General features: G+C 41.6%; 1 protein-coding gene across 1 annotated transcript in view; it reads right to left on the bottom strand.

Moving 5' to 3' along the window:
- The window catches only part of neb (nebulin), a 234885-nt gene that overhangs the window by 145187 nt on the left and 76526 nt on the right, over positions 1-13172 (bottom strand). Inside the window, exons 45-56 of the mRNA XM_078404318.1 lie at positions 11092-11295; positions 10417-10521; positions 10223-10330; positions 9159-9470; positions 7716-7919; positions 6284-6388; positions 4578-4685; positions 4180-4491; positions 3284-3487; positions 3077-3181; positions 796-903; positions 361-672 (exon numbers count right to left, since the gene is read on the bottom strand). Coding sequence (XP_078260444.1) covers positions 361-672; positions 796-903; positions 3077-3181; positions 3284-3487; positions 4180-4491; positions 4578-4685; positions 6284-6388; positions 7716-7919; positions 9159-9470; positions 10223-10330; positions 10417-10521; positions 11092-11295 — 2187 coding nt within the window. The remainder of the gene's footprint in view (positions 1-360; positions 673-795; positions 904-3076; positions 3182-3283; positions 3488-4179; positions 4492-4577; positions 4686-6283; positions 6389-7715; positions 7920-9158; positions 9471-10222; positions 10331-10416; positions 10522-11091; positions 11296-13172) is intronic.

Raw genomic sequence — 13172 nt, 5'->3', positions numbered from 1 at the left:
AATTGATAAAGGAAGCAGTCTGCTCACAGTAAAACAAAACACTTTGTTGCAGATGTAAATTTTAAATGCTTCCATTTCTCAGGAATCCAAACAATATCTGATTGCTTGTTGCTGCAAGATGATAAATGGTTTTATGCTGTTAAATGAGGCAATATAATACCAATTGCCCTTTATTTTCCATGCAGTAAAATACAAAAACATTTGCTCAGTAGCAACAGCAATATAATAGTCCGTTCAAGGATGTCCCAGTAACATGTCTTTGAAGTGTAATTGCTATAATCTGCTCACTCTGTAGGGAGTCATTGAGCTTTCTGTTAACAATATAAGTGCTATAAATACATATTGGGATTAAGTACTTACATCGCTCTGCAAATCATAGGCCTTCCTTGCCTGAATCACATCATTCTGGTCTGGGAGACAGGTCCACTTGTGCAGGTGCTGCCTGTAGTCAATGTCACTGACCAGGGTCTGGCATTTCTTGGCCAACAGGATGTCCAACATGTCAACCGGCATGTTGAACTTGGTCTTGGTTTTCTCAAAGTTCTTCTTGTACTCCCGGTCGCTCTGAATCTTGGCCACGTGCATGGACCAGACCATCTTAGGATCATCTTGAATGTTCTTGCATCCGACATGGTGCCCAAGCTGCTTACGATAGGCCGTTTTGTACTTGTACTAAAACAGAGATCAAGTAAACGACGCCAAATTCGGTGAGTACCTATAATTCCGTGTAATTATACTTCAAATATTTAAAATGTTTCCTTTATCATTTGGAACAAAATAAATATGCCCACTTACATCACTGGCAATATCTCTGGATGCTTTTGCTGCTTTAATTGAGATGGCATCAGGACTCAAGTTGTATCCTTTTTTCTTTGATTCATCAAGAGCATGTCTGTACATTTTCTATGGGGACCACAACAATATTCTCAGTATATTAATCTATAACAACAGTAATTATCAGATTCACAGGTGTATTTTCTCTTCTAGAGTACACAGAATTATTCTTATGGTTGTTTATATAAATCTGAATACGTCCTGTCTCTCAGAATTTCTTCCGATAATTTACCCACCACTGATTTTAAAGCTCAACGACCTGTAATTCCCCAGCTCATCCTTGCAGTCCTTTTTTAAATAAAGACACAGTATTAGTTATCCCCAGTACTTTGGTACCTTATCTGTAGCTAGCAAAGTTACCAATCTGTCTGCCTAGGCTTCAGTAATGTCCTCCTGTGCTTCCCATAACATCCCAGAGTTGACCTGATAAGGCCCAGGAATTTATCCACTTTTATGTATTTCAGTACATCCAACACCTCATCCTTCATAATACTGATATGCTCCTGAATATCACTGTTCCTTCCACCGACATTAACTCACGTCTTGCTCCCTGATAAATAAGGGAAAAACAATAATTTTAAACATCTGAATCCCTGTGTGGTACCTCAGCTGCACGGAGGCAGAGAGGTAAGCTCTTCAGCGGGTAGTCCATAGAGCTCAGAGGACCATCGGAACACAGCTACCAGCCTTGGAGCGCATCTACAACACACGATGCCTCAGAAAAGCCACCAGCATCCACAAAGACTCTTCACACCCCTGCAACAGTCTGTTCGAACTCCTTCCATCGGGCAGATACAAGGCCTTCTACGCCCGCACCTCCAGACTCAGGAACAGCTTCATCCCCAGGGCCACAGCTGCTATGAACCGGTCCTGTTGAGCCGGATGGTCACATCGCACAGTGAACCGGCACAGATCTACTTGAATTTTATTCTGTTTTAAAACTGTTACAATTTGTTTCATTGGGTTGTTTAAATTAATACTGACTAGCTAATTAAATTATTGCATCGTATGGGAGGCGCATTCCCAATCTCGTTGTACCCCTGTACAATGACAATAAAGATATATTGTATTGTATATTGTATTGTATTGTATTGTATTGTATTTCATTAAGCTACCCAATGAATCCTATTCCTTCCACGTTGCCCTATCATTCTTTCCCTTGAAATGTTCATCAATTACTTCTTGATTTTAATACCCACATCAAATCTTCTTTTCACCTTTTATGCGCATCAGCCTAACATTGCCAGTTTGTCCACGCATATAATGTTCCTTGGTCCTGATGTCATACCTATACCTCTTCTCTGCACCCTTTGAAATTTGAACTCTCTTTCTCTTTCCACAGAGGCAGCCTATCCTGCAGTTTTTCCAGCATTTGCTGATTTTATTTCAGCACCTGCAGTTTATACTTTTTTGTTTTCGTTTTCCAAAAGCTTGTACTAAGACCCCACCTGAAGCCTGACCCATTTTTTTAGAGGCTTTATGCAGCAACTAGAGGTCTGGACCATTAATTTGGAGGCAGCTCAAATCTTACATTGACTGTTGGTGACTTTCTATTCAAGTAGTTACATAAATGTGGAATTACAAAGTTAGTTTTGGCAACAGTAATCATGAAACTTCTACATTGTTGTGAAAAGCTGTGTCATTCGTTAACATCCTCCAGGGAAGAAAATGTACCATTCTTCCTTGCCCTGGCCTACATAAGATTTCATATGTTCCAATGTGGTTGCTCTTAACTGTCTCCTTAGTTTACGGATGGACACGGTGGCGCAGCGGTAGAGTTGCTGCCTTACAGCGCCAGAGACCCGGGTTTGATCCCGACCACGGGTGCTGTCAGTAGGGAGTTTGTACATTCTCCCCGTGACCGTGTGGGTTTTCTCTGAGATTTTCGGTTCCTCCCACACTCCAAAGATGTACAGGTTTGTAGGTTAATTGGCTTGGTATAATTGCAAATTGTCCCTAGTGTGTGTAGGATAGTGTTAGTGGGTGAGGCTCGCTGGTCAGCACGGGCTCAGTGAGCTGATGGGCCTGCTTCAGCGCTGTATCTCTAAACTAAACTAAACTACCACACCCATGTTAATCAATATTTGGTAACCAACCAAAACTTCTTCAGTTCCCCTCCCTTAAACGGTTATTATCAAGTGCGTCTTCAAAATGGTTTTCCACGCTTACATCACTGCATGCATCCCAACTGCAGGAAACTGTTATCATGAATTGTCTCTTCAAAAAGGATTCCCATACTTACATCACTGCACGCAATCTGATTCTGTTTGGCCAATATTATTTCTGGCATATCAGACGTGATGTGAATTTTGGTCTTGTCCGCTTCCCAAGCTGCAATATATGCATGCTGAAAGATACATACAGGTAAGTTGATATTCCAATGGGCCAGACAAATCGACTGACAAAATTCTGTATCTCTCAAACATCAAATAGAATAAAAGAATTAAACCTTATTCATGATGTGTGCATTATTCTTTGCCAGGGTCAGATCCATGGCGTCGGTCAAACTGGTGAACTTAAATTGTGATGGGTGCTGACGGTAAGTGTTCTCACTCAGGATCTCGCCCGCTCTTTTGGCTTTCACCGCATCCAGCGACCCGAGAGGAGCCCATCCGATACCCTTCAGCCACTGAAGGTCCAATTTGTATTGATTCTGGAACCAACGGAAATATATTTGCAAATGACACAGTATTCACACCACTTAAGTTACTTCTTGCTGAGGATAAGTGAAACGGTGAGGGATTTCAGTGAAGGGCAGAGATATGTTATTTTATGGCAGACTTTTTACAATGATGGAAAAATCAAATACGAGAGGGCATAATTTCAAGGTGAGGGGGGCAAAGTTGAACGGGCATGTGCGGGGAAAAGTTATTTTTCACACAGAGCGTGGTGAGCACTTGGAATGCGCTGCCTGGGATGATGGCGGAGGCAGATATGATCGTGGCTTTTAAGAGACTTTTGGCCGGTGATCTAGATGTGCAGGGATATGAATTATGTGCAGACAGATAAGAGCTGGTCTTGGCATCATGTTCGGCATTGAAATTGTGGGCCAAAGGGCCTGTTCTTGTGCTGTACTGTTCTACGTTCTTTGTTAAAAAAAATTAGTTCCAGCTTACAGTAGCGTACGTTGACGTTTATTTGATGCAAAATGAGCTTACATGCAAGGCTTTATCTAAAGTGTATCACTAGTTTCTGATCCACCAACATGGTATTACTTTGCAGAGTCTCAGCATTAATGCATATTAATGGTAAAAATATCAGTCAATGTCTCAGCTTTTGCTACATTAATATGATATCGCAAAGCCTAAGCTGGGAAAATAGTCGTATTGGACTTGAAATACTCACATCACTCTGCAAATCATAGGCTTTCCTAGCTTGGATCACATCGTTCTGGTCTGGGAGACAGGTCCACTTGTGCAGGTGCTGCCTGTAGTCAATGTCACTGACCAGGGTCTGGCATTTCTTGGCCAACAGGATGTCCAGCATGTCGACCGGCATGTTGAACTTGGTCTTGGTTTTCTCAAAGTTCTTCTTGTACTCCCTGTCGCTCTGAATCTTGGCCACGTGCATGCACCAGACCATCTTAGGATCATCTTGAATGCTGCGACATCCAACATGGTGGCCAAGCTGCTTGCGATAGGCTGTTTTATATTTGTACTACAGTATGTAAAAAAACGTCAGAAGTTATTTCCAATTGTAAATATCTTAAAAGACTAAAATAGATAAGCTTGTTTCATACATACATCGCTGGCAATGTCCCTGGAAGCCTTTGCAGCCTTAATGGAAATTGCCTCATGTCCTAGATCATATCCGTCCTTTATTAATTTTTCATAATCCTTTTTGTATAATGTCTGTGAAACAAATGGACATATATATTTAAAAGATATAATTCTAACTGCGTAGCAATCCCTTAAACAAACATTTGGATCAATTTGATATGCCTGGCAGTTGGAAATGTTTGCAAAGTTTAATGATACAGCACGGAAACGGGCTCTTTGGCCTGCCGCGTCCAAACTGACCATCAATCACCCATTCATACTAGTTCTATGTCATCTCGCTTTCTCATCCACTCTCTACACACACTAGGGGCAATTTATAGAGGCCAATTAACCTACAAACCCGTATGTTTTTGGGATGTTGGAGGAAACTGGAGCACCCAGAGGAAAGCCGCACAGTCACTAGGACAGTTTCTTCACAGTTATTATCAAGAATGTGTTATTGTCATATGTCCCAGATAGAACAATAACATTCTTACTAGCTGCAGCACAACAGAATATGTAAACATAATACACAGTAAACAATATGATAAACAAGAGAGAAAAAAAAGTTCAGTGTGTATAAATACACATACCCCACAAGCGCGCACGCGCACGCACGCACACACACACACACACACACACATACACACACACATATATTTATTTATTTATTTATTTGTGTAGTGTAAGAAAATAACTGCAGATGCATATATTCGCAGAAATTGAGAAGGATGAGAGGGGATCTTATAGAAACATATAAAATTATTAAGGGATTGGACAGGCTAGATGCAGGAAAAATGCTCTCGATGTTGCGGGAGTCCAGAATCAGAGGTCACAGTTTAAGAATAAGGTGTTGGCCATTTAGGACTGAGATGAGGAAAACCTTTTTCACTCAGAGAGTTGTGAATCTGTGGAATTCTCTGCCACAGAAGGCAGTGGAGGCCAATTCACTGGATGTTTTCAAGAGAAAGCTAGATTTAGCACTTAGGGCTAAAGGAATCAAGCGATATGGGGAGAAAGCAGGAACGGGGTACTGATTTAGGATGATCAACCATGATCATATTGAATGGCGGTGCTGGCTCAAAGGGTCGAATGGCCTAACCCTGCACCTGTTTTCTATGTTTTTCTATGATTTTTCTATTATTGGGAAAAATCATCATAAGAACACGTACAATTGAAAATTAATTCAGTTAGCGTCCCCCTGTTCCTGAGGTGCCATGCGCAAGAGGCCGTCCTGAGAAGCCACGGCCACAGTACACGCCCGGAAGACATGAATATTTGGCGGGTGCGGAACCTCCCGAAGACCCGTTGGACTGCGGTACCAGGAGGGAGCCGCTGGAGATGACGGACATGAGAAGCAGGCCGGTAGGAGGGTGAACCGGAATATTGCTTCCAGTGCCTTCAAGATCGGCCGCAGGAGGTTCCCTTGGAAGGCACAGATGGCTGGGCAAGGGGCGGGATGTCGGTTCGCGGGCCGATCCAGTCGAAGGCGATGGCGTAATGCCCTGCAGGAGTCTGGGGTTTACTAGGATCGGGACGGTCCTGACTTTGGTCTTTGGAAATGGCAAAATGTGTAAATATGCTAAATAAAATTCACCATGCAACTGCACGTGTGACAAATAAAGCACCATTAAATCACTGAACCATTAAACCTAAACCAAACCCTAATTTGGCTCTGAATGGGCACTTACCCTGCTAATGTTTATTGCATTTGCTTTGGCCAGTTGGATTTCTGGAGCGTCAAGCGTGACATGAACCTTTGTCTTGTCCTTCTCCCATTCTTTTGTGTAAAGCCTCTATATAAATTAAAAGAAAGGAAATTAAAATGACAGGTTTATGGAATAAATATTTTGGTACCCGAGCCTTAAGAATGACTTAAGAATGGTTGCCTGGCCTGCAATTTCAATACCCCAAGAGCAAAAAATAAGTAAAACCAATGCAGTAAAGAGTTCCATCCTTTTGCTGTTGGTTTATCTGTAATCCTTTCTGACAGGCCATTAACTTTAAAAAAAAACTTTTTTTTTGGCTTGTATTTGAAAAATGTTTCGATTAATGAAGAATTACATACAAGAAGAAGACAAAAGCAGAGCAGCTATTCCTACTGACCTTTAACATTAGAACAACATTTTTTAACGATTTCAGATATTATTGTGAACAGGAATAGATTGCCATGAATTTCCTTGGTTGTAAATTTTGTTGTCTAGTATTATTTCTTACTAGACCAAGTGGACCCGTTGGGCCCAAACCTCTCCTGCATTTGTGCAGCACCCTCTCCTACCCCCCTCCCCCCTCCCTGCCCTCCCCTCCCCTCCCCCCTCCCCCTCCCCCCTCCCCCCCCTCCCCTCTCCTCCCCTCCCTACTTCCCCTTCCCCCTCTCCATCCCCCTCAACCCCCCTTATCCACCCCCCTCCCTCCCCCCTCCCTCCCTGGGAGATAGATTTAAACTTTAAAATGTGAATAACTTAAAAAATATAACACCGATTTCAATAAAACTACTTGCTTTACCATTAAAGCGATGACGGTGAGTAAGGTGGGCCTAAAATTGTCAAGCTATCGTGTACTGATTTGGCTGTTGTTTGATCACAAATAAACAAACAAACGAGAGTTTTAGTATATAGATTGTCTGCTGCTCTGCTGATATCTGTATTGCAAACAAAAAAACATCTTCCACATTCAATGTGGCAGGTTTCCTTTTAACCAATGTAGTGTACAGGCTAGCTCCATTTCTGATAGAACTGTGCCATTCGTGAAATTAAGTACTCCTGACCAGTCTCTTTATCCTGAGCACTGGGAAGTTTATGATTGGAATATATTCACCTCTTGAAACCTTTTTTGAAGCTCAAAACTTATTTTCACGGAGCTGCAATGCATCCCTAGTCTTCTTCCAATTAAGATGACTGGAATCAGCCCATAATAACCTCTTGCTGTTGAATTACACCAATACAAGAACAAGTGAAGCAGGCTCCAGGAGCTAAGTGGCTAATCCTGCTCTTGTTTCTATGGTTTTACGTACACAGACACATAATTTTTAACATTCTCTGCTCTTTAGCATAAAATTCTGGGGGGAAAAAATTACATGTTATACTGGTTTCTATTGCAAGTCTTTTAATAAAATAGTCTTGCCTTATTCATGGTGTGTGCATTATTCATTGCCAGGGCCAGATCCATGGAGTCAGTCATCTTGGTGAATTTAAACTTTGATGGGTGCTGACGGTAAGTGTTCTCACTCAGGATCTTGCCAGCATTTTTGGCTTTCACCACATCCAGCGACCCGATAGGAGACCATCCGATACCCTTAAGCCACTGAAGGTCGGCTTTGTACAAATTCTGGAAGACAATGAGAAGTGGAGTCACAGAGTCATAGTGTCATGCAGCATGGACACAGGCCCACTGGTCCACTCGCCCATGCCCATCAATGGCCAATCCAAGCTTGTCCCATGTTTCCTGTGCCCGATCACTAAACACCTCGGAATCATTTCATCATTGCCTGATTGTTCTGGAGTAGGTTCAGACCTACCCTGCATGCAAGGGTGGTAGGATATCCTACCATTACCCTTCAGGATGCCTTGCTTCCCTCATTCCGATGTTGATTTTGCTGAGACACAATATACTTCCTGTTCAATGAATGACGTATGGTTTCACCAGGCACTTGAACTAAGTACGACCTTTATTGAGTTATATGCCAATTGCATTGTTTAAATACTAGATCCACTGGCAAAAGTGGAAGTAAATACCTTTGGCAGTCAAGATTAAGGTGACATAAAGGTCTGCTGGAATTTGGAGCAAAAAAAACAGACAGCTGGAGGAACTCAGTGGGTCAGGGTGCATCTGTAGAGTGAAATGGTCTAGCGATGTTTCAGGTTGAGACCCTTCCTCTGGACTGAATAAACTGGAGGGGAGATAGCCAGAATAAAGAGGTGAGAGGGGTGGGACAAGACCTGGCATGTGACACGTGGATCCAGGTGAGGAGAGCTGGATTGATAGATGGAGATGTGTGGGGCAGAGAGACTTGGGAAAAACAACTGAAGCTGGGATGCGGTAGCTGCAGATGATGGCATCTGATGGGAAAGGAAAGTGGAGAAAAGTAAAGATAGACACAAAATGCTGAAGTAACTCAGGCAGCATCTCTGGAGAGATGGAATGGGTGACGTTTTGGGTCGAGACCCTTCTTCAGGTAAATGGAAACAGTGGAGTAAGGCACTGGGAGGAGTGTGCGGGTAATGCGCAGATGAAGTGGTCGGGAGGAAATTGGGTGAGAGGGAGTAGAGTCGATTGTGGCGGATTGATTATAATCATGTCTAGTCTTTTCACTGGCCGAATAGCATACAACAAAAAATCTTTTCACTGCGCCTCAGTACATGTGACAACAATAAACCAAACTAATCAAAACAGGGAATTAAATATTTATTTAAAGAAGTTTTAAGCACTTTAAGAAAAGCTTTGTAGTCAGGATAAAGCTGCTTCAAAATAAATCCATATAAGCACCACACTGCTTTTCATTGTTCTGCAATAGGCAATTTGGAACAACATTAATGACTAAAGTGTAATATTATTAATGTTACTCACGTCACTCTGCAATGCGTAGGCCTTTTGTGCATGTATCACATCGTTCTGGTCTGGGAGGCAGGTCCAATTGTGCAGGTGACGTCTGTAGTCAATGTCACTGATCAGAGTCTGGCATTTCTTAGCCAACAGGATGTCCAGCATGTCGACCGGCATGTTGAACTTGGTCTTGGATTTCTCAAAGTCCTTCTTGTACTCCCTGTCGCTTTGCATCTTAGCCAAGTGCATGGACCAGACCAGCTTGGGATCATCTTTAATGTTGCGGAAACCAACATGGTGGCCAAGCTGCTTGCGGTAGCCAGTTTTGTATTTATACTGAAAAATAGTTCCAGACCCTGAGTTGTACTTTCCAAGGAACAGTGAAGGTATGGTTACAGTCTTAATAACAGTTGTGTGTCTCTTGAGCTAGCACAATTAACACTTTTTACTGTGCCTGAACCCCTCTGTCAGTGGATCACCAACTTCCTGACAGACAGGAAGCAGCAAGTGAGGCTGGGAAAGCACATCTCGGACCCGCTGACCATCAGCATAGGAGCACCGCAAGGCTGCGTACTCTCCCCTCTCCTTTACTCTCTCTACACCAATGACTGCACCTCCATATAGTCCTCTGTCAAGCTTCTCAAGTTAGCGGATGACACAACCCTGATTGGATTGATCCAGGATGCGGAGGAACTGTACACTGCAAGGGCCAGGAAGCGAGCGGGTAAGATCATCTTTGACTCCTCTCACCCTGGCCACAAACTCTTTGAAGCTCTTCCCTCTGGAAGGCGACTCCAGACTGTCAAAGCCGCCACGGCCAGACATAAAAACAGCTTTTTTTCCACGAGCTGTAGCTCTGCTCAACAACCAAAGGTCTGTAGCCTCCTTTTGCTCTGGGATTTTATTTCATTCTTCACATGTAAATTATAATGTTTTATTCTTAATTGTTTACTGTATGTCATGTTGTTACTTGCGAGAAAAGCACCAAGGCAAATTCCTTGTATGTATACATACTTGGCTAATCTATTTATTCAATTATTAGAGATAATATATATATATTTTTAAATGAAAGCGTTTTTTAAACTTACATCACTTGCAATATTTGTGGAACTTTTGGCAGCCTTTATTGATATTGCATCGGCTCGGAGGTCATAACCTTTCTTCTTGGATTCTTCCCAGGCAAACTTATACTTGTTCTGAAAAGAGAAGGAGTTTACTGCCAATTATTCACGATTTTAATTCGAACTTTCTTTAAATAATCATAATTTTTCTCTTCTCTTACATTGCTGTACAAGAGTGCATTGGCTTTTGCTTGTACTATGTCTGGAGAATCTGCAGTTACATGGTTCTTAGTTTTGTCTTTCTCCCAGTCCTTTGTATATAGGTTCTGAAAAATAAAAGTTACTCCTTTAAAAATAACAACAGCAGGCCAGAAAAGGCAGATTAGAGCTTTGCCATTTGGATGTAGAAATTTGAGAATTAATGCAGCACTGCAAAGATTTCCAGCTTTCGATGACCTAACTGACATTTTAATCAAAGCATGAAGTCCATGTCTTATACTTTTTAATATATGCCTCTCAACAACCATAATTTATCCAGGGGGTATTTAAAGATTCGATATTTTGAGTTTCTCCCAAGTTTCTTTGTCTCAGCCAAGACAGTGCTGAAAGTGATCAAATTGACCTCAATGCCTTTGGACTGGGGAAAGGAATAAAGGTCAATATTTCGACTCATGATCACCATTTAGTAAATGTCACTGAAAATTCATATTAAGCGAAGGCCAGGTTCAACCTTGCCTGGAAGGTTTAACAAAGTCAAATCATCACCACCCATCTACCATTTCTTTGCCTGAAATGGTTCTATCCCACATTGATCAAGTTCAAACTCTAAATAATGGGTGCTAAGGTGAAATCAAATAATGGGGGTAAACAAAGATATTATTTTTCCAATTATCTACCTTCTTCATTGTTTCTGTGTTAGTCTTAGCCAGAACCATTTCCACGGAGTCAGTCAAACTTGTGAACTTGAACTTAGCGGGATGCTGGCGATAATTCTTGTCACTTGCAATCTCTGTTGATTTCTTAGCCTTCTCAACATCCAATGAATTAATGGGACTCCAGCCTATTCCTCTCAGCCATTGAAGATCCGCCTTATAAATGTTCTAGATGTTAAAAAACAACAACAGTTGAACTTTTAGATTTCTACTCATGCAGCATAAAGCTCAGCAAAATATGACCATTTGCATTTGCGGGCCAAAATTGCCTTTCATGATTAATTGGACTACAGTATCTTACTTATCAATTGCAATACAGTGTCAAAGTAAATCACAGAAGGCATTGAATCCACGGCACAATTCATCTTGACATACAGTGTGAAAACAACTCCTTCGGCCCAACTTGCCCATACTGACCAACATATCCCATCTCAACAAGTCCCACCTGAATGCTTTTGGCCCATATCCCTCTAAACCTACCCTATCCATGTACCTGTCTAAATGCTTCTTAAACGTTGCGATAGTACCTGCCTCAGCTATCTCCTCTGGCAGCTTGTTCCATACAGCCACAACCCTATGTGTGTGAAAAAGTTCTCCCTCAGGTTCCCATTAAATCTGTCCTTCATCACCTTAAACAATGCCTTCTGGTTCTCAATTCCCCTACTCTGCCCCGATCATCTCCTCGCATGATTTGTACACCTCTATAAGATTGCTCCTCATCCTCCTGCACTCCAAGGAATAAAGCCTGAGCCTGCTCAACCTCTGCCTATAGCTCAGTCGCTCGAGTCCTGGCAACATCCTGGTAAATCTTCTCTGAACCCTTTGAACCTTGAAGAACATCTTTCCTATAACATGGATGTTATTTGAATTCTACCTTGGAAATGTAGTTCCTACAGTAACTAATATAAAAGTGAACGGAAAGCAAATATGCGTGTACTGAAAGATTTAATTACCAAGCAGAGACAAGTTATTTCCAATAGCAGATGGTTCAAAAAGCAGAGAACAGCGATGGGGAAAAATACTGGGAGTTGAAAGGAAATGCATTTACTTTCATTCAGGGGGTAATTATGATCGAAAGCTCACAGTCTGTAAGGGTGCTAGAAATGGTGTCAATTCAAAAGTGAATTGGACAAGCACATGAGAATAAATAAATTTCATGGATACTGGGATTGAAAGGGAGAATAGGACTGACTGGATTGTTGCCTAAAGAGTTACCATGGCCTTAGTGGGCTTACTATACTGTAATAATTCTATGAATGAGAATTTAACTCAGATCTTTTAAATTTCTTACAGACAATGCAGTGAGACTCCTGAAGGAGTTTTTAGGCAAACAGTAATTTAGGATTCAATTTAATAGCTGTAGATAAACATAGATTTAATTTCAAGCTTTATGTAAATTATTAAGAAAAGAATAAGATAGTTTTGATACATTTAAAGGAGAGAGGGGAGATTGAAGGTGTGTTACACGGATGTATTTAAAAGAAGAAGAAATGCAAGTTGGAGTGAAGCACAAACAGCAACATGGTTGGTTGTAATGGCTGTAAAATCCTATGCAAATACTCTGCACAACAGATGGAAAACGGTGAGGGAATTAAAAATTAAAATGAAGAAATACTATTCCCACCCACCATATAAACATTAGCTGCCAACAACATGCAGAGAATAATATTCAGGACATATATACACCTCGAGAGTCTGATTTGACTATAACCCTTGCCACCCTTATTTACCAGAGCTAAGGAAATCTGTTGGTGATATAGAAATGGGATAAGCCAGATGCGTAAACAAGTGCTTTTCAGAGTTCTTGCACCAGGAGTTGTTACCAAGAATCCAAGTGGGACCCAACCCGATCCTCTTGGCACATATTTACACTGAATTATCCAACTAATCCAGTTCACTCCTGATTAGATAGTCACTGTCCTAATTATCCATCGATATGGCCTCCTGGCCCATTAATCTGGCTGGCTTCTAGTTAAGAAACTGAAAATGAATGAGATGATGAGGCCTTGCCATTAATGTTGACAGATTTCCACTAACTTGTCATT

Source organism: Rhinoraja longicauda, chromosome 8, assembly GCF_053455715.1.
Source record: "Rhinoraja longicauda isolate Sanriku21f chromosome 8, sRhiLon1.1, whole genome shotgun sequence".
NCBI lineage: Eukaryota > Metazoa > Chordata > Chondrichthyes > Rajiformes > Arhynchobatidae > Rhinoraja > Rhinoraja longicauda.
This window is presented reverse-complemented; position numbering and strand designations above follow the sequence as displayed.